The sequence below is a fragment of the Cyprinus carpio genome, chromosome A4 (assembly GCF_018340385.1).
Source record: "Cyprinus carpio isolate SPL01 chromosome A4, ASM1834038v1, whole genome shotgun sequence".
Classification (NCBI taxonomy): Eukaryota; Metazoa; Chordata; class Actinopteri; order Cypriniformes; family Cyprinidae; genus Cyprinus; species Cyprinus carpio.
This window is the reverse complement of record NC_056575.1, coordinates 28,810,689-28,835,857: the sequence shown is the minus strand read 5'-3', so window position 1 is coordinate 28,835,857 and position 25,169 is coordinate 28,810,689. Positions and strand designations below refer to the sequence as shown.

At 37.0% G+C, this 25,169-nt stretch overlaps 1 protein-coding gene and 1 long non-coding RNA gene across 2 annotated transcripts; one reads left to right on the top strand and one right to left on the bottom strand.

Moving 5' to 3' along the window:
* The first annotated feature begins 8,613 nt into the window (after positions 1-8,613).
* On the top strand, positions 8,614-15,200 carry LOC122141748. Its single transcript, XR_006158072.1, has 3 exons — positions 8,614-8,673; positions 9,737-9,910; positions 15,065-15,200. It is a non-coding gene; the product is annotated as an uncharacterized LOC122141748 (long non-coding RNA).
* A 1,997-nt stretch (positions 15,201-17,197) lies between these two features.
* Positions 17,198-18,619, bottom strand: LOC122141700 (CD209 antigen-like protein 2). Its single transcript, XM_042749692.1, has 3 exons — positions 18,206-18,619; positions 18,034-18,137; positions 17,198-17,727 (listed from the first exon to the last, which is right to left on the bottom strand). The coding sequence occupies exons 1-3, from the start codon at positions 18,320-18,322 to the stop codon at positions 17,583-17,585; spliced, it is 366 nt and encodes a 121-aa protein (XP_042605626.1). The 5' UTR covers positions 18,323-18,619; the 3' UTR covers positions 17,198-17,582.
* Between the last annotated feature and the right edge of the window lie 6,550 nt (positions 18,620-25,169).

The window sequence follows — 25,169 nt, the reverse complement described above, 5'->3', positions numbered from 1 at the left end:
AAGCAGTAAAAACAACAGTGAGAGTTTAAGTTGATAGTAGGCTAAATAGAATTAGAATATAGGATCTATATAATATAACATAATATAATATAATAATAGATTTAAAAATGGTAAACATAGTGTAGAAACAAAATGCATTGCTGCACTGCAAAAACACATTGATTAAAAGTTATTTGAGGCATGAATATAATGTAACACACACACGTAACATATGTATTTTTAAAATATATTTTCAAAATATATTTCAATATATTTAACAGTGCTTCACATATATGTGAATATATTACCTTTCCGTATGGCACACTTTTGGCTTTTGGGTACAAATACACACACAAAAAATTTTTATACTAGTTTTACAAATGAGTACGTCACCAAATTGAGGTTTTTGGAGATTTTGTCAGGTTTAGCTTACTTTTGGCTTTTGGGTACAAATTTGTCCACAAAATATGGTTAAGTAGGTACACACACACACACAGCTGTAGTGATTGTTGTGTTATTAATGTCTCTGTTCTTGTGTTCAGGGGTCTGTTTTCTCACACTGGATCCAAACACCGCAAACACTGAACTCATTCTGTCTGAGGAGAACAAAAAGGTGACATTTGTGAGACAGATACAGCCGTATCCTGATCATCCAGACAGATTTGGATGTGTATTTTCAGCTGTTTTGTAGAGAGAGTGTGTGTGGACGCTGTTACTGGGAGACTGAGTGGAGTGGACGCGATGGTGTGCGTGTATCAGTCTCATATAAGAGCATCAGCAGGAAGGGAGATGGTAGTAACACAATAAGATAGAGACTGCTCTCTCTGTGAAGTCCATCAGCAGGAGAATAAGAGTCTATGATGATGATATGATGATGATGATGAAGTCAGGAGAACAGGAGTGTATGTGGATCACAGTGCAGGAACTCTGTCCTTCTACAGCGTCTCTGACACAATGAGCCTCATCTACACAGTCCAGACCAACATTCACTCAGCCGCTCTATCCTGGGTTTTGTTTTTATTGGGTTAACAGTGAAACTGCTTTGATGTATCAGAATAGATTGACAAGTTATTATACCCATAATTCTTTGAGCTGCATGATAAATCAGTAACTATAATAAATATTTACTCAACCAACCTCTGTTTTTATAAAAAATATAAATAATAACAGGCACAGACTGGGAGTGAAAAACGGCCCTGGATTTTCTCCCAAATAGGCCCACCACAATTACAAACAGTCACTACTATTTCACAATATTACAGCATTCCTCCCACATTTATAGTAAATAACATCACAAAACCCATGGTGACCCTGCCGACAGAAAAAATACAAAAAACAACATAAAATCAAATTAATAAAGGGTTTATTAAAAATAAATAACATAAACTTTTAACCATTAAAATAATTAAATAATGGTATCATGCAGTGTGTTTTGGGACATTACTACATTAGGATTTAGTGGTTTTTAAACAAAAACCACCAACAGAAGGCCACCAATTAATAGTAGAGACCAACAGGCACCATTACAGTTTCCATTAAAACAAATACAGTTTCATTATAACCAGTAAAACCATTACAAGTAATGTGATGTTTTCTATTGTTTTTAGTAGGGGATTGAAATAAATTTATTATTGTATGAACTAAAATACTTGAAAGCTATAGAAAGAGCAGAACACAAAATGTATAATATGACAATAATGAGCATAAACCTAGAATCTAGAAACCTGAAACAACAGAATTCTTCAATTTGAGTATTCACATCTCTCTCTCTGTGTGTGTGTCTGTGTGTTAGTCAGACTTCTCACCTTATAGGCGATTTCATTAACCCTATTTTCAAACTCAATAGGCCTAGATCTTAAAAGTAAACCGAATCGCTGCCGTCTCTTTATGAAAGAATGGAATATTCTTGTCAGACAATGCAGAGTAATAAATAGCAGTGAACGTTCGGACTAGGGGTGTCCTGGGATTTTAATATACTATAGTGCTCATATAGCAGGGATAGGCAACTTTGATAGTGACGAGGACCAGCATTTTTTCCTCCTTTATACCAAGGGGCCAGATTACTAATCCACGTTCACACACCTTTTACATCGTTTAACTCAATTTCCTTTTATTGAAGGAAATTAAAGTAGCCTATATTTAATGTAATTTGTTTTTACAGATTTTATTAACTATAAACTTTTGCAGTTAAGCTAATTCAGAAGGAGAACTTTGTTGTCAGTTGACAGCAATATCACCCCCAACAAATAAACATCTCAATTGCATTGTCTGTAAATTTGCAACAAACAAATGTACAGAGGTCCTATTTTTTATTAGTGGCCTACAAAAATTTCTCAAAACAACATAAGATGACAGTTAAAAAAAGGCTTATTCAAAATAAATAAATAAATAGTTATTCCAAATGATACCATAAATTAACTGCAGGATTTTTAAAATAAAATTTAAAAGCTTTAAAGACCTTTTAAGACCTGCACTTCACATTTGAGCCTTTAAACAATTTTTAAGAAAAGGGAAGAGTCAAGTGTATAAATTATTATATAAATGTAAACAATTATTATTAATTATTATGTTAAATTACTTAAATATATCTTAGTGTCTTAATTAAGATTTTTATAATGCATTATCTTTTTTGTCAATCCAGTTTTTCACATTTAAAAATAATATGTAGCAAAAATAGCAGACGGGCAAAAAAAAAAAGCAAATTCGTTCTTTGCCAGCAGGTGTCACTTTCGGAACTAGCAGACGGTTGCCCCGGGTAACTGTGGAACAAAGCAGCGTGCCTGACTTTGAAACGTGCAGCGCTCAAGTTTATTTATATTGCAACTCTTGTCTTTCTGTCCCCAAATTTAAGACCTCTTATAATTAAGACTTTCTGTATCATTTAAGAGATTACATGACCTTAAATTGAAATTATTTAACTTCAGTGTTTTTAAGGACCCGTGGAAACCCTAAGAACATAGTTCAGTGCAAACAGTTCTGTCATGCATTTGGCAAAATGCTTTTGTTGACAATGCATTTTACCTTTGAAATTTGAGGCAAATGCAACTCTGGTGTCCCCATTGTTTGTGCGTAGTGATGTGATGGTGCTTTAAATAACAGATTTCCAAACAATCCAAACATAAGTATCCCCTTGAACTTGTACAAAGAAAAAAAAAAGATAATCTGTTTACCCTCTGACTGGAAATGCTGTTTTTATGGTCAGTTTTTCATTTATTATTTGCTAATGTTAGTGAATGTTTACATTAGAGTGCACATCCTACTATGCTGAAATTAATACGGGGAGCGGCTTGAAACTAGCGACCTCTCCTGGTTGGATGGTTGGCTGGACGGCTGTTCTGGACTTCTCCAGAAAGTCCAGATGGCCAGTCTGCCCCGTGTGTGTGAGTCCTGCTGAGGGAAATATGGCTGATCACAGACACATTCTCAGGCAGCAACACAAAGACAATTCTATGCTTAATTAATATATAACATTTGTTTTGTAGCAAATGAGAATCAATAAAATTATAGAATATATTTTGAGACATATGTCTTATTTTTAATTTTTAATTAAATCAACAGTTTATATGTAAAAGTATGGTATTTTGAGTTAAAAGTACTAAAGCGCTTGACATGAGAAGCAATGAGGTTTGTTTTTAAACACATTTGAAGCAGATAATCAAGGTCTCACTAGGCATACTAGAAACTTCCAGGCAGGTTTAAAACTCTGCAGGACAGTGGTCCTCCAGGACAGAGTTTGGACACCACTGGCCTAAAACTTGTTTATTTCATGGACATATAGTTAAACTTTTGAATATATTGGCCTAGAAAATTTAAGTTTTGTTTTATGTAATATTATTCAAATCAATTCAGATCAGTTCAATTCATTATTCATCTGTAAGTTACTCAATTTTTATTTTCATAGTTGCTATTTTAGTTTCATAGATACTGAACAAATATGTGAACAGGCCACTTCACATATAGCTGGGGATACTTAGCGTTACGTCATCACTGCCTTTCTTTACTTCAGACACCCCTCTATAGTGCTGTGCTGACACCGGCTCTGCATTGGGCTGATGTCAGACTTCTATAGGAAACTTCTACAGTATATGGATGTCTCTGAAATCTTGGACTCAGTGGAACCACCGTTCTTTAAGTTCAGGCCAATTCATGACACCCTTGGTAATGTACGTTCTTGCAGCCAAATCTGGAGCTTCTCCCAAGGAAGAATCTGATGAATATGGTAGTGAGTATAATGTCCATGCAGTTCCACAAGATAATGAGCAAATATTAGTCGCAGAAAGTATATGTTTACTAGCGATGTAACAACATACATCTATCGTCGTGCCACACGCCTAATGATATTGAAAGTATGTAAAGTGGTATTTCAGTCTATGTCTGTCTATTACTATATTACTGTGTTTTAAACTTTGGTCCTGTGGACCCTAATACAGCATATTTTGGATATCTCCCTTATTTAATATAAATCTGGTAAATTAAATTTCAGTAAGATAAGCATTCATAGTCAGCAGTGATTATGGAGTGTTGTGTTGTTGGATCTCTTGGAAGTGAACTGAGAAACAATTGTGGTCTTTTAACACTGGGCTTTAATTGAAGGTTAATTTAATTGAAAATTGAAAGTTGTTTTCTGTGGCTCCTGTAAATCACAAACAGAATCCCAGAGAGATGCTGTTCATTGACATCATTTGCCAATTAAGCCACTGCACACAAACACACTTTCAACTGTTTATGTATACTTTATTATTATCAAATAATCAGCAATAGGGTTGTAACGGTATGAGATTTTCAAGGTATGATAATGGTCTCAGAAAATATCATAGTTATCATGGTATATATTAAACAATAATTCTTATCAGTAACAATGACACTTAAAACAACAAGAACAAGTTATTTGAGTGGACAAATCTTTTATTAAAACAAACTTGAAACCATTTTAATGTAAGTATTGAAAGGGTTAGTTAACCCAAATATGAAAATTAGCTGTGTTTTACTCACCCCAGAGGCATCCTAGGTGCATATGACTTTTTTCTTACAGACGAATCCAGTCGGAGTTATATTAAAAATTGTCTTTGATCTTTCAAGGTGTTTAATGCCACTCAGCGGGCGTTGCATGCATACAAAGCACCCATCTATAAAAAAAGTGTCTCACATGGCTCCGGGGGTTAACAAAGGCCTCCTGTGGCAAATCAATGTGTTTTTGTAAGAAAAATATCCATATTCAAAACGTAATAATCACTTTAATCTAGCCTGCGCTTACTGTTGAAAACGGAAGCAGTTTCAGGAGGATGACGTATAAGGTTTGTGCTGCACATTAGCCGGTGAGTCTCGTGAAATGTGTATGTGCATCACTTCTGAGCGGCGCATGCGCAAAGCCGACCTCATAATTTCTCAATTCAAATCTGTTTCTCTGCTAAAGCCAGCTCTTTCAATCTAACAGCGAGCACACGTTCCAATTGCTCACTCGCCTCTTCCACAATGGTAGTATCTGCAGGCCCTTATAAAATGCCCAACTCAACGAGATTGCCTTTTAAGACATTACACAAAGTTTCTTTTAATGTTTTATGCCTCAGAGCAATTTTAATATTATAAAATTTCGCTATCTGTAGCAACTGCTCTTTGGTATAAGTGGAAAGCATCTCCTCTGATGGAGATTCTTTGAAACTATCCACTGCTGAAGCCATGTTGGCTAAATTACACGTTTAATCCCACAATTAAAAAAAAAAAATTCAACTTCACAAAAGGATGTTGCTAAAAACAAACGAACAATTATACTACTTCATCAACTGCCAATCAACTTCACACTACACCAAATAGGCATGTTTGATTATGCTTCAGTTGCCCTGCTCTAATGTGTATGTTAAATACCTCTACTGTTGTGTGGACTGTTGAATTGAACTTGGTAGCCTTGACGTTTGCTCAGAGGTAACAAATGTTAATTTTGTCATTAATTTGGAGCTTGGTCAAGACCTGGTTACGCCACAAGGACACGTCCAGGATTCTGGAGCCACTTTTGATCCCCACATCCAGGATGAGGACTTCTGTGTCCCTCTCAGTCATCATCCTTGGAACCTACATTAAAATATCAGATTTTAAATATGAATACATTTTTTGGAAAGTGTTTGATAATTCAGTTTAAAATCACTCACATATTCCACTGTTACTTCCAGTATTACATACACTGGCATCAAAGCTCAGTGATAGTAGAGCGGTTCGTAGATCGTCGTGTTCGGCCCCATGAACATATGTTCCTGCCCATACCATGAGGACACGGTGTAGTTTTTATATAGTATGTCACACTCTCTTCGAAGGCTGCCCAGTCTGAAGAGGTCTGTGACATACACCTGACCAGCACTTCACAATGCACTAATGTATGTGATCTCTGGAGTCCCTGGGCTAAGTTCACAATCTACAAGCTTAAAGTTTAGGGTTTTCATGTTTTCATGGTTTAGTGCTCATTTGACCCTATGGAGATGATGCCATTCTGATGAGGAAAAAAAACAAGAATAATTTGGAGGGGTTTTTTTTTTTTATTTTTTATTATTTTTTTTTAACTGAAGATGATAGCAAATAAAGCAGACATAAAAAAGATATTAAGATTATAGTGAATGAGAAAAATAAATATTTGTATTATTAAAAGGATAGTTCACCCCCAAAATTGTAATTCTTTTTCATTAGACAATGTTGTGATTATGAATCAATATTTTTGTTTAGATTAACATCTAATGCAGAGCTGGTTATGTAGTCTCAATGGGCCACATTTCAGTTTTTAAAAAAAGAGACCTACAGTTTGTGAGCACAGAGAGAGACAAACAAATGTAAAGGGCAATATTAACGCAATGACGTCATTAATATGCTAATTAGTGTACAATGACATCTAGAGTGAGTGGTGGGGAGTGGGTTGGTTTTTACCTTATTTTCAAATCCCAATGTTGACAGGTATGGAAATATCTTATTCAGGTCAGTACTAATTAAAATAATAGATTTTGCAGATATGATCTCTCTTATTTTGGTTAAACAATTAACATTTTGCAGATTATGCAAAGTTTATGTTAACTTTTGACCTCAACTGTATATACCTCACAGCAATTAGTTCTTTCTTTATCAGCTAGAATTTCATAATAGGTGTCAGCCTGTGCATGCAATTCTGCTCTGTTTTTCATCTGAGAAGTGATGCTGCAGTTTTTCAAGGAGGTTGTTTTGAATGTCTGGGCTCATCATTTTTGCATTAGCTGGAAGCTCATCAAGGTGTTCGGTTTATCTCGAGGCCGTATTAACAAAGCACTTTAAACAACTCAAAGTTTCCTCTGTTCAGGCTTTCTGTGTCTTCCTTGTAACCACGCAGTGCAATGCCTTGTTTCACACAGAAAAGCTAAATGTCAATGATAACTTGACATGTGCCCGGTTTCTTTCAATCAGGGGTGTGTTTCCCAAAAGCAACTATGGTCGCAAGTAGAAACATAATTATAGCATAATTGATTTGAGCTCTTATTAATGAAAGTTTGGGCTTTTAATGACATCTTATGCGTAAAGGAGCGGTTTTGATAGCTTTGTGAATGTTTTTTCTGATAATTTGTCAATAGATAAATGAAAGTAAGCTAATTAATTTAACCTAAAATTCTGCACTGTAGAGTCTATCAGTGACGTCACTTGCATGCAGTCTAAAATGGGCTGAAACTATTTCAAACACGTTTCAAACACGTTTTGATTTTTCATTGTAAACAAATATTGATAAAATTGTACTGATTTCAGGAGTGTCTAAAAAACCCTCTAAAACAATTGAATTGTGAATTGTGGTATCTTAAGATTTGTTTGTATGTTTTCCATATTACTATTGTTCTTTTCTGCATTTCCTCTATTCTCTAGTTTGTTTATTTCTAATAAGGAGCTGGAGGCCGTGGAGCAGCAGATCTACAACCTCGTTGAGAAGCAGGCTCAGCTGAGAGAGCGGAGAGCCGTGCTGGAAACCATTCAGGGGTTGACGCTCATAAGTCCGGGGTAAGTATACAGCACGCTGCTAACTCTCCCACCACCTCTACTCTGTGTGGTTCTCTGCACATTTCCAGTGTTCCCAGACCCGTGCCACAGTGTAAGACATGAGCCAGTCCCTGGGCGACCACTTCTCTCCCTCCGCTGCCTCCGGTCTTCGTGATCTCCACCCGGAGACCTATTTGCTCCACTTCGCGAGACAGAACACGACGCTGTGATCATCGGAGACTCCATTGTCCGGCACGTTCGTGCTATGTAAGCTGAAGGTAATGTGCACACTCACTGTTTCCCTGGTGCTTGTGTTCTTGATATTTCTGCACAGATACCCGCGATCCTGAAGGGTGACGAGAGCATCGGAGCGGTCATGCTTCACGCCGGGGTTAACAACACCAAGCTGCGGCAGACGCAGACACTAAAGAGGGACTTCAGGAGCCTGATCGAGACGGTGCGCAGCATATCGCCTGCACGATGATCATCATCTCAGCACCTCTTCCCATGTATAGATGAGGACACGAAAGGTTCAGTAGACTTTTTACTCTAAATAAATGGTTATTGTCATGGTGTAAAGAACAAAAACTGCTCTTTGTTAATAATTGGAATCTTTTCTGGGAGTGTCCTAGGCTTTTTAGTGCTGATGGCCTGCACCCCAGCAGAGTCGGAGCAGAACTCCTGTCGGACAACATCTCCAGAACTCTACGCTCCATATGACTAGTAAGCCAATTCTCAAATAACTGCTATGATGGCTTTTGTTCTACCCCGCTTAAATGTTAGAAGTACTTGCGCTGTCCAATCTATTATTATTGTGTCTGTTCCAGTGTTAATTTTGACAGGCATTTTTGATTTAGCATTAGTCTTTATCTTGAGACGAAAATGATTAATAGTCTTAGTCACATTTTAGTCTTTTGAGTCTTTCATAGTTTTAGTCTAGTTTTAGTCTATGAAAAGTCATTGCATTTTTTTCAACTTTTAGTCAAACTGCAGTTACCACCATTTCTTTTGGTAGCTATTTTTATATGTAGTCTTCAAACAAAAATAGTAATTAATTACTATTTAATTATTAATTACTTCTCTCTTTAGACCAAATCAATTAAGCTTATGAGAAATTTGAATTAAGGATTGAATTTAGAAAAACTTGAATAAATGATGACAATTTTCATTTTTGTATGAACTATACCTTTAACAGTAGTGAAAATGGAGTAACTTATAAAAAAAAAAAAAAAAAATTATAGTTGTTCATATATAATATATATAATTTATCATTTTTGAAAGAAGCAGAATAAGACAATAAGGAGTCTACTCCACCAAAACTCCTGTTATAAACATGAGCCCCGTCAGACTGGTCGTGGGGGAGGTGTTGCAACAATATATAGTGATATTCTCAGTGTTACCCAGAAAACAGGATACAGGTTTAAATAATTCGAAATACTTCTGCTTAATGTTACACTGTCAGATATGCAATAGAAATCTATCGTATCTCTTGCTCTGGCTACTATGTGTGTGACGAGACACTTATCCCACGAGATGAGACGAGACATGAGACTGGGTTCACGAGAATGGGACGAGACGAGATTTTTAAACTTTTTTTAAAAGAAATCCTCAATGATGAAATATACATAAAATTTGTCTTTTATTCAACTGAAAAACACAAAATGCAAAAAAATGTAGCAGCATTTTTGAATCAATATTTCCAAAATGAGCTGTAGAGGCCAAAATGAGCATTATGAATGTAAGAGCCTTACGTTACATCATTGTTAATGTTTGAATTGTATTTCAGGGCAGTTTGTGAAGACAGATAATCAAGAGATGTGACAAACTGTACAGAAGTCAGTTCCAGATCCACCCTCCACACCAGACCTCTCTCATATGGACTGCTGTCTACTAGCATACTTCGGTGGATTCAGATATTTCTCAGGGACATGAACACTTGAATATAGCAAGAATATAGAAAGTAAGAATTACTGAAGATTTTAATAATTTAATGTTAATTGCTTAAACACTATATATACATTGTTTTTTTTTTTGGTGTCCAAAGCACCTTAAAGCCAATTCACACCGCCATACTCCAGCAGTTCAAACAAAACAAAATAAGCATGTTTTTTAAATAGTTTATTTGGCAGTGTGAACTGGCCATAATGCTGTATGATAGGTGTGAGATTCATTAAACTTGATTTGATATAATACATCTGTTCATAAGATATTGCATATGATTTTCAATTAATTATTTGTAGTGGTTTGGTAAGGGTGTGATTAGCTGATGTATTATTGTGGGAGCATGTGATTAGTTGATGAATTGTAAATGTTTTTATTAATAATTTGGGTGTATTACTGTTCATATTTGTTAATAAATTAACTGAATTCATTTCGAGTCTGTATTCATCATTCACAGCTGCTGAAACAGCCTTTAAATTAGTTTGGGCATATGAGGATATAAATTGTTTTAATATAGGTTAAACTACTGCATGTCCCGCCCCATAAAAAAAAAAAAAAAATAAAAAAAAATAATTATAAAAAATTACCAACTGATTACCAGCACACAACTACCGATCCGCGACGTTGCCACGACGTCGCAGTTACTTACTGGCAACGTCACAAAGTTACGTTGTGGCGACGTATACGCACCTTTCACTTTTCCGGTTGCCATGACGTAACTAGTTACATCGCCACGACGAAACTTTGGTCACCAGATTACTTTGCAGTTACGTAACACAGTTACATACTTTGTTAGCTGGGGTATTGGTTGCTAGTTCTTAGATCGCACCAAGAGAATCACAAAGCAGAGATTTGTCTTATCTTTACTGCTTAAGATCAATTTGCACCTGTTTCAGCAAGAAATGAAGTTTGTTTGTTTACTTGCGTTTTTGCGCTGAAAAGCGGGGTTCAGAAGAGTTGGAGATTCGCTTGTTGCCTCGTCTCAGGGAATCCTGCGCCTCAGATTGGTTGCAGATCTGTTGTCTGGATGACGTCTTTGGGATTCACGTGGTGACGAAAGGGGTTTTCCTTGTAACTCCTGAAGTCGGTTTGCTACAGATGGTGAAGCACTGGAAGTTCTGAGAGTTTCGTTGCTCGGCTTTAGACTTTGACGTTTTCGGCAGTCAATGAGGTTTCAACAGAGTATTTGAGTTCTGGATGACTTGATCGCTCGATGTTACAGCGCGTGAGCACAAAGCCTAAAAGCCCAAGGGTGCACAAAAAGCAAAACAAGCCAAGATCTTTTCGTGCCATTTGGTGTTAAAGCGAGCCGATTTGGTCCCTCCCAGAAGCGGCTGTCCCAATCGGATGCTGTTGCGGGGGTTAGCCAAACCTGTTTTTTTCCTTTCCCGTGCATAAATTAAAACGCTGTTTAATTCATCACTGTGGAAGTGTCTTTGCGGGTTTTGTTAACTTCTATAAAGTTTCTTAACGTGCCTATGATTCAAAATTTCACCATATCATTCATACCAAAGTAGTCCAAATAAAACGAGCTTTCATTCAACACTAAACTTTCCATATCTTACACATATTTAATGGCTTTATCTGCTAAAAGAAGTTATAAAAACATTGGTTAAAGTTATACCGATTACATGAAAACACATCAAGCATATGTACAGACAGATGTCTTTTTTCCCAAGAAGTTATCTGTCAAAATAAAGGACAGGTAATGAATAACAAAGTATGTGCGTGACAAAAATGTATGCTGTTTTAAAGGAATTTTAAAATATAAATTAAAAATGTTTTTGTGACAAATATAGGCCTAATATGTGAGAACATTGACATTTTGCATATAAATCCATGTAGCCTAGCTCACTAAAATAGGCTACCACTTTTAATGTGCCGATGCAAAGTAAACCACCATTTCTTTAGGATAATATAACACATAATTCATATTATATAAATAATACTGCACACCTATTAAACAAATCAAAAATAAAATATTGTGTAATACTGTGTAGCTTGAATTCGTTCTAAGAAACGCACATAACTTCGTTCTAAGAAACGCACATAACTTCATAAGTACTAAACTTTCATCTGTGAATTAAAAATATTTTAAACTACAGTGTTTTTTCTTTCATTTTCCCTGACTGCAGCAGTCAAATGTAACACATCGGCTAGGCAAAGCTGACGGCTGTTTGCGAAAATGTGCTTTGATGCGCTTGTTTGATTACTTGTGGTTAAAGCTGCAAATGGACTTTGCAGGCAGCTCTGTTGGCTTACAAAGACACTTATAGTCAGTTTATCTGTTGGTTATAAATATATATATATACAGTATATAATAGGCTATATTACATATTGTAATATAATATTATGTTGGGCGCTAATCTGTCACGCCCACTGAAGGCTTGTCAGTAGATCATGTGGTGATAGCGCTGAGGTGAACTAACCTTGGGACATAACCTGCTCCGGAGCAAGTTATTTTCAGAGAGCAGGTTACTATGGTTACTTACATACCCTGAAAGTAACCTCCGATTTTGGAACCGAAAGATGAGGTTATCCGCTAGCTTATCCTCAAATATACCCAGGTATGTCACATAACCTGCTTTTTGGAATACTCCCCAGGCCGGTCTTGTATTGCATATGTCTTGCCAATAGTCACAAGGTGGTCAGTAGAGGAGGCAAACTTAATTGATAATATATGCCTCTACTCTGCCCACCTTGAAGCCCAGGATGGAAGCTGCCAATTGTTATTTCAGCTGTAATTATTATTATTATTATTATTACCATTATTATCTCATCCCACTGGATAGAATAAAGCAAGAACAGTGCTTACTATGAATGCAATGCAATGAGTGCATTCAATGTTTTTTCTTACATGTGCATACAAACAAGCAGCTGCAGAAGATAAAGAAGCTGATGATGTACATTGCAGGTGCACTCTTATATTCATAGTGATCCGGTAATGACTTCATAGACTGTCATCGGCCAGTAGAATTATTCTAAATTGTATCATAAATTAAAGGGATAGTTCACCCAAAAATGAAAATTATGTCATTAATGACTCATCCTCATGTCGTTCCAAACCGGTAAGATCTCCATTCATCTTCGGAACACAGTATAAGATATTTTAGATTTAGTCCGAGAGCTTTCTGTTCTGTCCCTCCATTGAGAATGTATGTACGGTATACTGTCCACGTCCAGAAAGGTAATAAAAACATCTTCAAAGTAGTCCATGTGACATCAGAGGGTCCGTTAGAATTTTTTGAAGCATCGAAAATACATTTTGGTCCAAAAATATTAAAAGAAACGGTTATGGGATTAGCCCCCTCCTCTTTCTGTCCCACAGATAAGAACAACGCCAGAGGCACCAGGTCCAGCATTACCTTGAGCCGCGGTCCCTGGTGCTTGGGAAACGGATAGTGTCTAGCCAAATGGGAGCGCTGTCGAGGCTCAGGCTTTGGAAGTTGGCTGGACCGTTGCAGGTTCAGGCATTGCGGGCTGCTGAGTCAGTGCAGACTTGAGGCGAATGGAGGTAGCTGCGGAGCTGGAGCGCTTGGGTGAGAAGTGTTGTATCACTTGGGAGAACTTCTGTGCAGCAGTCCGAACAGGCAAGTGGGGGAAACTGAGGAGTCGAAGAAGGGGCCCTTATCCACCTCCTTGACCTCAGTATGGTTCAGCCATAAGTAGCACTGAAGCAACACTAGGCTGGCCATAGACCTGCCAATCGCCTTGGTGGCACATAGAGCCAGGTCAGTCACGCTGTGCGGTTCTTTGAACATCACTGGGTTGGGGCCAGACTCGTCTATGCATCGGAGAAGTTTGGCCTAAAAGACCTAGAGGACTGCCATGGAGTGAAGCACCGGGGCCACTTCTCCAGCCGAAGAGTAAGCTGGTCCAGCAAGGGCTGAAGTCATCCTACACAGCTTGGACGGGTGGTCAACCTTTGCCTTCCATCCGATGGGCGTGGGTGGGCAGAGGTGCACGGCCACCGACTCATCCAGGGGAGGCAGTCTCTCGCACTGGTTTTCTCTCAGCACCATCGACCGATGTGAGGATGGAGGAAGTGGAAGTACGTAGGCAAGCCGAGTAGGGCGCACATCACGACTTGGTGAACTCATCCTGGACCTCTGGGAAGAACGGAAAGATTCACTGACGATGGGCTTGTCCCAAGCAGCTGCAGGTGGGCTCCTCCAGTGGAGACCACTTCAAATGCTGTCATCCAGGGGATCGTCCTCCAATGTCTGCCTTGGCTTCGCTGGGCTCGGCAGACTGTAAGGGGGCAGGGTCGATCGTCAAGCCCGACAGCTCCTCAGTGTCTGAGGCAACCAATGACATGCTGTCATCCAGGGGATCGTCCTCGCTTCCACCAAATGAGACCAAGTCGCTCGCAGTAGCAGAGGGACGCTGGTCTGCGTTGGAGAAGAGGACGGGAGAAGTCTCTCTGTGGGGAGAGAGCGAGGCACACGGGGTCTGAGCTGGTGTTAGCTCGCTCATCTCCAAGCGGCGAGGTCCTCTGCCACGCTGTTTTTTCCTCACAGGTCCCTGGGAGGAAAAAAACGCTATAGAACCACTCTCGGGGTTGCTTTCTGAAAAGAAAGATATCCACGAATGCAGAGAGATGAGACTCATGTTCCCGCAGTGGGAACCACTCCGTCTTTAAAAGTGCGGCTCCAAAACAAAAAAAGTGTGGGGATTTCCCCAAACATGAAACACACTCATCGTGACTGTCAGTGGCTTGCAGGGGAGCCTTGCATGAGCCACAATAATGGCGGCACAATAACCAATGGCCGTGCAATTACACTGCATTATTAAAAAAGGCTTCAGTATCAGAAAAAAAAAAAAACTTTCTCCCACAGCGTCTAGCAACGCAGTACGAGTGTAGTATTGAAAGGGATTTTGCTGCAACTGGATCCACTCTTCCTTTTCTGCCTTGCTGTGACATGTTTTATAAAAAAAATCAAAATATTGAAACATACATTTAAAATCTAATGGAAGTCATTCAATTTTGTGTTGTAGCCTTATGTTCTTTCTTAAAGTTAAAACCATCAGGTTATTCACTGCTTACTGAGTTTACTTCAGTTGTATTGCCACAGTCAAAGCTTTCTGGAAGTCATCTGTGCTCAAGATTACAAACCCTACCAGATAAATAAGTAAACACATTATATTGCTGTTTGTTTTGTTCTTTACACAGGCTATGTGGATGTAATCTCACTTCTCAGTCCTGTAAAAGTTTGTCTTCAGCAGAGTAGCAATGACCTAAAAGATTCTGGAATGAAGCTTCTTTCTGATGGACTGAAGAATCCAAACTGTCAGCTGGAGATTCTGAGGTAAATGGTTTTCAATCAAGTAAATTAACAAAATATTCAGTATGTTTATCAAATTGTAAAGCTTGTGTAAAATATTATATAAATATACAGCATGTCACTGTGTTATTTGACACTAGCAGCACATAATCCAGTGAGTGTTTTCAGTGTTTCAGAGTGGCCTGGTTCACATTAAATTCTGCTCCACACAAACTTATCTTATCTTATGCAAGTGCTGAGAATTTGGGTCACTTATAACACAGGGGCGTTCTGTCCATATAAGCTGTGCATATCCAAGCCATTTGAGAGAGTCGTGGACTGGCTAATTAATATAAACATGATTATAAATCAATCCCTTGTCATTTGATATGTAACTTAAAGGTGTAACTTAAAGAATGCATTGATACAATATTTAAAATGTTTCACTTATGTCCCCAGAGTGTGTATGCAAAGTTTTATCTCAAAATACCCCACAGATAATTTTTTTTATAACTTCCTGAAATTGCCACTTTTAGGGAATGAGCCAAAACGCTCTGTTTATATCTATGTCCCCTTTAGACACATTTTTTTTTTTTTTTTTTATGAAAATGAGCTGGTGCTCCCCGCCTCCCTTCCAGTATTGCCAAGTGGGCTACTTTAACATTGTTGCCACAGGTTGCTTTTCATGTCAGCGGGAGGGTTTTGTTGCGAAAATCTGGCAACCCTGCTCCCTTCTCAGAAGAGTTCGGCGCTTCAAGAACTCATGCTCCCGCGAGTTCTTGAAGCTCCAAACATACCGATGTTACTGTGACCGTGTTACTGACCTCTCACATTGCTTCCAAAAGCGAATTTTGTAACTACCACATTCCTATTTATGATCATTCTAGCATGTGAAGGCAGCATTAGTGAAAACAGGCAGAGACCATGGTAGCTTTAACAACATTAGCCTTACAGATAGCCAAGAAGCTTTTTTGGAAAAACAAAATATGATGCGTGATGCTTACTATGTCTGAAAAATGCATTGCTGCTGCTGCCAAATCTCGATTGCCAAAAATCATATTGTGTGTTGATGCAAAACTAACTAGAGTAAATCAAATGATAAAAAAATTATATTGTCAAAAGTCTATTGAAAACCTTTTTTCTTATGACATAGATAATGTATGTTGAACATAAACGTTTATTGTCAACATGCTGTAGTAAATAGTGATTTTTAATAAACAATTAAATAAAAGAGGATTTTATTGTTTTCATTATGCTTGTGTTTCTTACAGTTAAAAGTCAGTTTTTGATTTTATTGTTGTTTACACTATCACGTTGCAGCATTTTATTTTAGCAATATTTCTTTATTTTTTTTTTTTTTGCCATTTTACATGGTCTGTTGTTGGAGTAGCGTCATCCGATGAGAGATTTTAATCCAATTCTCTGAGATCAAAAATAATTAATTAGAGGCCAAGACAGCTATAGACAGGGAGAATCCCTATGAAAAAGACATAGATGAGTTCACAAAGAAGGTTTGGAGAGTGATTTTGATTTACAAATAAGGTAGGAAATGAGCATTTTGTGCTAGTTTCATTTTTTGGTGGGAGGATGGAGTGGTGCACTCAGCATAAGCAGTTAAAAATGTCATTGCTCACCACTGTTATAATATGGATATGAAAATGCAAGATGCATTAAACATCCTTTTTATTTGATTGGCCATCTTAATTTTGAACCTTGATAAGTGCTGTTAGACAGCTGAGGCAGACTAGCCTACTTAAGATTAAAAGATAAAAATTATCCATAAATTGGTAGAAAAAAAAAATGTTGGCTCTGATGTTTCTCTTCCTCTCTGATCAGTTCAGTCTGATAAACCTCCTCTCTTCTGCGACTTGCTGGACTGAAGGAAATAAAGCAATAAAGCAGGTACACAATAATGAAGCATGAAATGGAAAAAAAAAAAAATGCACAGTTTACTCTGGTAATGATATTAATTGTATATTTTATTAAAACAGAAAACAATTCAACTCAAAAGCAGTTTCACAGACACTCAATATCAGAATAAGAGGGTGAATCAGGGTAATCACTTTAGACACTTTAGACTTCTGTAGTTTACTGTGATTTTCACTTCAACACTCACAATAACAGCTAAACTAAGATCATAATATAGAGCTGCTTGTGTTAGAGCAAAAAATGAACACATCAGAGGTTTTGTGTCCCAGATCACCCGAATTCACACCATGAGAAACAGAAGATTATTATAGTAATAATTATAATATTATAGTAAGAAAACAATGACATTTTGACATTTTCCTTCTAACAAATTTCAGATCAGCTGACAGCTGAGTGTTTTAAAAGGCAGGGAACTGAATCAGAACTTATGTGTTTACAATAAGAATGATTATATTAGATAATAAAAGCAAAACCACGAGACGGGATGAATCCTATTTCTCACAAATACCCTTTTTTCTTCTCAGAGCATGGTTTATCATTCCAGCTGTTCAGTGATGAAATTTCCACCTGATCTCTTTTATAATTCAGTTCAATACAGTCTTCATTCTCATAGTAGTTGTTTGGCTCACCTTTGAGCCAAAATCTGAACAACATGTATCAGAGGTTCAGGTTTTTCAGGAGCACAAATTTATGAATCAACAATACTCAGTATAATAGTATGTTTTCAAGAGTAAACTAAAGTAGTACAGAAGCTGGAGCAGAAGTGAAAAGTAGAAGAGAGAAGAAGAGTTTTCTTAATTGAATTTACAGTATTTAAAATGTCTTTAATTGTGGTTGTGTTGTTTGTGAAAGAGTTTTTCTCTTCTGCTTTTTTCTGAAGGTTGTGATTTTATAATGAGAATCAAAAAAATCTAAAACAAATGAATACACAGTGATTTTTAGCTCTTACCCTTGTTTCAGTGTTGAATTATCCACCCATTTCATGATGCCCTCGTTCTCTGTGTCAGACAAACCAATCCACACTCTCTCACTGACTATTGAAGATATGAACCTCTGTGTGAATAAAAACAGGAATAAGTGTGATTGCTCAGATTCATTAACAGACACTCACACAAACTCACCTGCTTCTCTTCAGTGTTGATAATGACCAGATCAGCTCCACGATCCCTGCAGTACTTCCTGCTGTCAGACCAGCTCTTCAACTCAGTGGACATGAAAAAACAAACTGGGCCCTTCATATTCAAAGAATCAAAATCTCTCTGTAACTGTTTTTTTCTCAGCACTGAGATCTTTGACTCTGGTTTCCAGTTTTTTCTGGCTCAAAGAGCTGAAGATGTCTTGTAGTTGGTATTTTTCAATCATTAGTTCAGTGTGATTGTCCTGTAATCTGTTGATGGTTTGCTTGAACTCTTCAAACATGTTCTTGTAAATCATTGTCTCTGCTGTGATGGTGATGTGCAGCAGTATGTTGTTGATCAGCAGAAGAACACAAATAATCTGGAAACACACTGTGATCAACACCAAACATCTACTTCCTCCTGACAAACAGAAAGAAAACACACAAATATTAATCTATGAAAATTCACTAACTATAGCAAGGCTTTTTTAAAAGTATGAACTATTATAATGACAAACTTCTAGAAATGATATAACAGTGCATTTTAAAAGTGTGCTAAATTATAACGACAAAGCTTCTATAAATGCTAGACCTATACAGTAAAAAGTTCAACCAAGAAAAATATTCTGTTAATACTTTAAGTTATAATAAATCTCTACAGTTTGGTGGCGACTCTGTGTTCGAGGTCCAGATCTGTTAACATTAACTTTCTGCTTACTGCACTTTCCAGCATTTCCATCAGTTTGGTGGCGACTCTGTGTTCGAGGTCCAGATCTGTTAACATTTCTGCGTATATAAATGTTCTCAGATTCCATTATTTTAAATAATGCTAAACTTAAATAAATTTGCTCAAATAACATATGAAATCTAGACTTTTTCCCATGTTTAAACTCTCTGTTGACTCACACTATGATTTAATGTATATTATAGATCACAGGAAAATCTAGTCCCCTCCCTCGCCCTATTTTTAAACTCTCTGTAGACTCACACTATAGGTTCGATGTATATTGTACATTCATGTAGCCAGTGAAGATTTTTCCCCCATGTTGGCAGCCAAAAAAGCCAAAAAGAGGAATCTGTGATCAGTCGAATAAACTCAGCCTAAAACAGGCTAAAAACTGGACCTGTGTATTTTCATGACAACATCAATGTTTTTTTTCATCAATGTCACACTCAGTGACAGAGAGGAAAAAGAAGTAAACAGAGACTATGGGACGATGTCTTCCTTTATACAGTTAATAAACAGTATGTTACCATGCCTTCATGTTTACAGCCATTAAACAATGCTTAATTAAAGGGGTTGTGACAGAGATTATTATTTTTATATATATATGCTCCTTGAGGTTTACTTATAATGTTTAATACATACATGCTTACACACATATATGGAGTGGCCTAACTTTGTTTTAAAAAGTGGGTGGGACAGGAGTGATTTCAGCATGATTTTCAACATTCAGCAAGATTTCAAAAACAACAGATTGCAGTGCCAGATCGCATCTCACTTAACAGAAACAAATGTCAGCTGGATATTTCATCCCATTAATTACTCACCCTAATGTCATTACAAAACACGTAAGACATTCGTTCATTTTCAGAACACAAGTTAAGATATTTTTGATGAAATTCGAGAGCTTTCTGACCCTGCATAGACACCAATGCAACTGAAATGTTTCCAGACCCAGAAACACAGTTAGGACATCGTTAAAATAGTCCATGCAACATTTACAAAGCTATGAGAATATTTTTTTTTTGCATTAAAAAAAAAAACTACTTTTTTCAACAATTTTTCTCTCGCATGTCATCCTGTGCCACTATTATTGAGAGTACCACGACTTATGCACTGCACTATATTAACGAGCAGAGGAATGTATGTGCATGCATCGTGGTACTCTCGTGAATGGCAGCACAGAGTGACTAATTGTCCTGGTCTCCACTGTCTTTCAGGGCTGTAGAGGTCCTTTCTAGGTGCTGATCCACCATCTGGTCTGGATACGTACTGGATCCGGGTGACTGCAGTGACCCTCTGATCTGGATACAGACTGGATCTGGTGGCTACGGTGACCTCCGAATAAGAGAGAAACAGACTAATATTAGCGTAGATCACATTATCAAAAACATCAAGCAAGTACATCGAGTGTTATGGGAAGTGTGTTCCCGGTCCCGGTTTACCTAAATAATGCAGCTTAAAAAAATCCTTTAACGGATTTGGATATTAGAAACATATTAGTGTGTTATGTGTAAGCCAGGTTAAAGAGATGGGTCTTTAATCTAGATTTAAACTGCAACAGTGAGTCTGCCACCCCCCTTGCCACTCGAACAATGTTAGGTAGGTTATTCCAGAGTTTAGGCGCTAAATAAGAAAAGGATCTGCCACCCGCAGTTGATTTTGATATTCTAGGTATTATCAAATTGCCAGAGTTTTGAGAACGCAGCGGACGTGGAGGACTATAATGTAACATGAGCTTGAGGTGGTAAACCATTCAAGGCTTTATAAGTAATAAGCAAGATTTTAAAATCTATACAATGTTTAATAGGTAGCCAGTGCAGTGTTGACAGAACTTGGCTAATATGGTCATACTTCCTGGTTCTAGTAAGAACTCTAGCTGCTGCATTTTGGACTAGCTGGAGTTTGTTTATTAAGCGTGCAGAGCAACCACCCAATAAAGCATTACAATAATCTAACCTTGAGGTCATAAACACATGAATTAACATTTCTGCAATTGACATTGAGAGCATAGGTTGTAATTTAGATATATTTTTGGAAAAATGGAAAAATGCTATTTTACAAATGCTAGAAATGTGGCTTTCAAAGGAAAGATTCAAATAGCACACCTAGGTTCCTAACTGATGATGAAGAATTGACAGAGCAGCCATCAAGTCTTTGTAATATACACAAACACAAACACACACACACACACACACACACACACACATATATATATATATATATATATATATATATATATATATAAATAATACTCCTTGATGTCTTATATCTCTCATATCTTTTTATTTATACCATTTATTTATACCATAAGCGATATCACCCTTGTCAAAAAATCCTAAAGGATTCCAATAAGAAAATTGTACAGGATTCTAATTGTAATTTCTATCATATTTTGGAACCGTTCCTATAGGATTCCGATAGGAATAGTCTTATAGGACAAGACATAAATATCCTGTAGGATCATTCCTATAGGATTTTAATGGGATCCAGTTGGGTGAACTGTTTATATGGGATTTCTTTTTTTTTTTTATTTTATTCCAAAGGTACACTTTTCCATTGTATTTGTTTTTATGAACAAATAGTACTTGCAGTTTGTTTAAACTCACCTTGATGTAGACATTGTTCATTGTATGTTGCACAACCTTCAGTAACATTGTAAACAACATGAGAGGTGATTTGGGCAGCACACAGCATTAGTGCAAAAATTTCTAAAGCACTGATAATGGATTGATCACACACACACACACACACACACACACACACACAGTATGTAGCACTTGTGTCCTCCAATGTAAATATCCCCTGGACCAGTTCTAGACTCTAAAGGAGTGAGGAGGAACATAAAAAGCGTATACAGGAGACCAGAAATTGAATATAAAAATTACACTTTACTGTAACAATAATAATAATAGCAAATACAATCACATCACAACACAGAACAATAAAACATCAAACAATATGTAGCATTTGATATAGTAACTCAGTTTAAATTCCCTTTGAGGTGTATAATACTGTTAATTTCATGCAACAAATGCAATAAAGTTCCGTTTGTGTGTAATGTAAAAATATTGTATCAAATATATTCCAAAGCAATCACTAATGCTCTGTCAATTGAACATATGCACGATTACTTCCTGGTTTTAGATAAGCCAGCTCAGTCATTTCCGGTCAGTTGTACTGTGCTTTAAGGGGAGTGCCCTTTGCTCAGTTTCTCTACAAAATCCATTCACAATTTGAAGAAAATTTTTGTTTATCTAAGAGGACCAAACTTCCACATTTACCATTTCAGGAATGACAAACGCAGGTGTTAAATATTACGCAGGTAAATCTGCTCAATTGTTCTATGGTTGACAGTAATAACGGAAGACAAGCCAATGTCAAAATAGAGCGGTCCATTAAGTGATTCAGATTAAATTCAGAGTTGCAAAAACTACAACATTAACAAGTCTGTGTTGACTGAATATATTTAGCAGCTTTTACAGGTAATGATAAAACTTTAAAAAATGTAGTTACTAAATTGAATCTAAAAATATTTCAAAATATTTAATGCATTATTTAATTGTTATACCATTAATATTTAACTTATTTAATTTGTAGTTAACTAGTTCTTCCTTATACGCTGTTGGTGTCGGGGCATATTTTTTTTATTAAATGACATGATACTTTGTGATTCCTGCACTTGCTATACTTTATACTCCAGTACAATAAAAGTACACAAATTTGGAGTTAAAATCTTTAAAGTGAATTGTACTGCACAGCTATAGAGTTGAGAGGGCAAATATTATAAGTGTTTAAAATGTGTTCATGACAGTGAAGGTAAGTAACTGATTATCAATCATACCATTATGATGTCATTTGGGAGATAGCATCTCTAATGTTAGCCTAAACCAGTGGTTCTCAAAGTGTAGTACGAGTCCCTCTAGTGGTACACAGAGGAATCACTAAGTTAATTATAAATTAATGTTAAAACACAATACATTTTATCTTAAATGTAAAAACAACTTTATTAAAATAAAGATTAAGTACAATACAGTTTTTATTTAACTTTTAGATGCAACACATTTTAATTTAATCATTATTTAAGTTTTTTTTATTTACCTGTATGTAAGCACAGTGCAGTGTTAATGTTCTGTGTATTTGCAATGTTGAAGTGGCTGACAACAGTAAATATTCTTTTTAGGAATAAAACTGTCTGGTTTTTTGATGTTTTTTTTTTTTTTTTTTACTGTGCAGAGCTGTAGTTGAATAGTTAGGCCTACTATGCTACTGAATTTTAATGCTGGTTAAGTTTGAGCACCACTGGCCTAAACAGTTACTATAGTGTTTCGGCATATAAAAATATTTGTTGTTAAATAACATAAAACATAATGCCATCATCTATCAATATTGTTATGCTATCATTATTTGTGTAGCAATGTTTTTTTATTTTTGTTATTGTTTATTTTTTTCAATTTCTAACAAGAACTAGGCAGGAGAGGTTTCTGTACCTATAAACCACAACATTACATAAGCTTTACCGGAAGTTTACGAGCTGGCTTATCTTTATGCAGAAGTTATAAAGAGCGCTCTGTGCATATGGTCAACTGGTTACCAGGCAACACAACAGGTCCTCTCGCTGACCAAGGCTCGCCATATTATTCTCTTGTCATGCGCGTCTTCTCCATGTACACATACACATATCACGGGAGAATTGTTGTCCCCATGTCAAACTTTTTAACTGGAACATAAAACCTGACCTGGACAACAGAACATATTACTCCATCAATACAAATATTATTAAAGTATAGCGCTAAGTTACACAAAAACGTACTGTACAAATTGTGAGTAAAAAAAAGGAATGGAATAATTTTACAAATCTCATAAACTTATATTTTATTCACAATAGAATATAGATAACATATCAAATGTTTGAAAGTGAGACATTTTGAAATGTCATGCCAAATATTGGCTCATTTTGGATTTCATGAGAGCTACACATTCCAAAAAAGTTGGGACAGGTAGCAATAAGAGGCCGGAAAAGATAAATGTACATATAAGGAAACAGCTGGAGGACCAATTTGCAACTTATTAGGTCATTTGGCAACATGATTGGGTATAAATAGAACCTCTCAGAGTGGCAGTGTCTCTCTCTTCAGAAGTCAAGATGGGCAGAGGATCACCAATTCCCCCAATGCTGCGGCGAAAAAATAGTGGAGCAATATCAGAAAGGAGTTTCTCAGAGAAAAATTGCAAAGAGTTTTGAAGTTATCATCATCTACAGTGCATAATATCATCCAAAGATTCAGAGAATCTGGAACAATCTCTCTGTGCGTAAGGGTCAAGGCCGGAAAACCATACTGGATGCCCGTGATCTTCAGGCCCTTAGACGGCACTGCATCACATACAGGAATGCTACTGTAATGGAAATCACAACATGGGCTCAGGAAATACTTCCAGAAAACATTGTCGGTGAACACAATCCACCGTGCCATTCGCCGTTGCTGGCTAAAACTCTATAGGTCAAAAAATAAGCCATATCTAAACATGATCCAGAAGCGCAGGTGTTTTCTCTGGACCAAGGCTCATTTAAAATGGACTGTGTGCAAAGTGGAAAAACTGTTCTGTGTGGTCAGACGAATCAAAATTTGAAGTTCTTTTTGGAAAACTGGGACGCCATGTCATCCGGACTAAAGAGGACAAGGAGAACCCAAGTTGTTATCAGCGCTCAGTTCAGAAGCCTGCATCTCTGATGGTATGGGGTTGCATGAGTGTGTGTGGCATGGGCAGCTTACACATCTGGAAAGGCACCATCAATGCTGAAAGGTATATCCAAGTTCTAGAACAACATATGCTCCCATCCAGACGTTGTCTCTTTCAGGGAAGACCTTGCATTTTCCAACATGACAAGACCACATACTGCATCAATTACAACATCATGGCTGCGTAGAAGAAGGATCCAGGTACTGAAATGGCCAGCCTGCAGTCCAGATCTTTCACCCATAGAAAACATTTGGTGCATCATAAAGAGGAAGATGTGACAAAGAATACCTAAGTCAGTTGAGCAACTAGAAGCCTGTATTAGACAAGAATGGGACAACATTCCTATTCCTAAACTTGAGCAACTTTTCTCCTCAGTCCCCAGACGTTTACAGACTGTTATAAAAAGAAGAGGGGATGCCACACAGTGCTAAACATGGCCTTGTCCCAACTTTTTTTGAGATGTGTTGATGCCATGAAATTTAAAATCAACATATTTTTCCCT

Coding starts and splice junctions, on each gene's coding strand:
- LOC122141700 (XM_042749692.1), bottom strand. CDS start 18,322: ATGAAGGGCCCAGTTTGTTTTTTCATGTCCACTGAGTTGAAGAGCTGG. Junction 18,138..18,205: donor TCAACACTGAAGAGAAGCAG/GTGAGTTTGTGT, acceptor TTATTCACACAG/AGGTTCATATCTTCAATAGT. Junction 17,728..18,033: donor AATTCAACACTGAAACAAGG/GTAAGAGCTAAA, acceptor CATGTTGTTCAG/ATTTTGGCTCAAAGGTGAGC.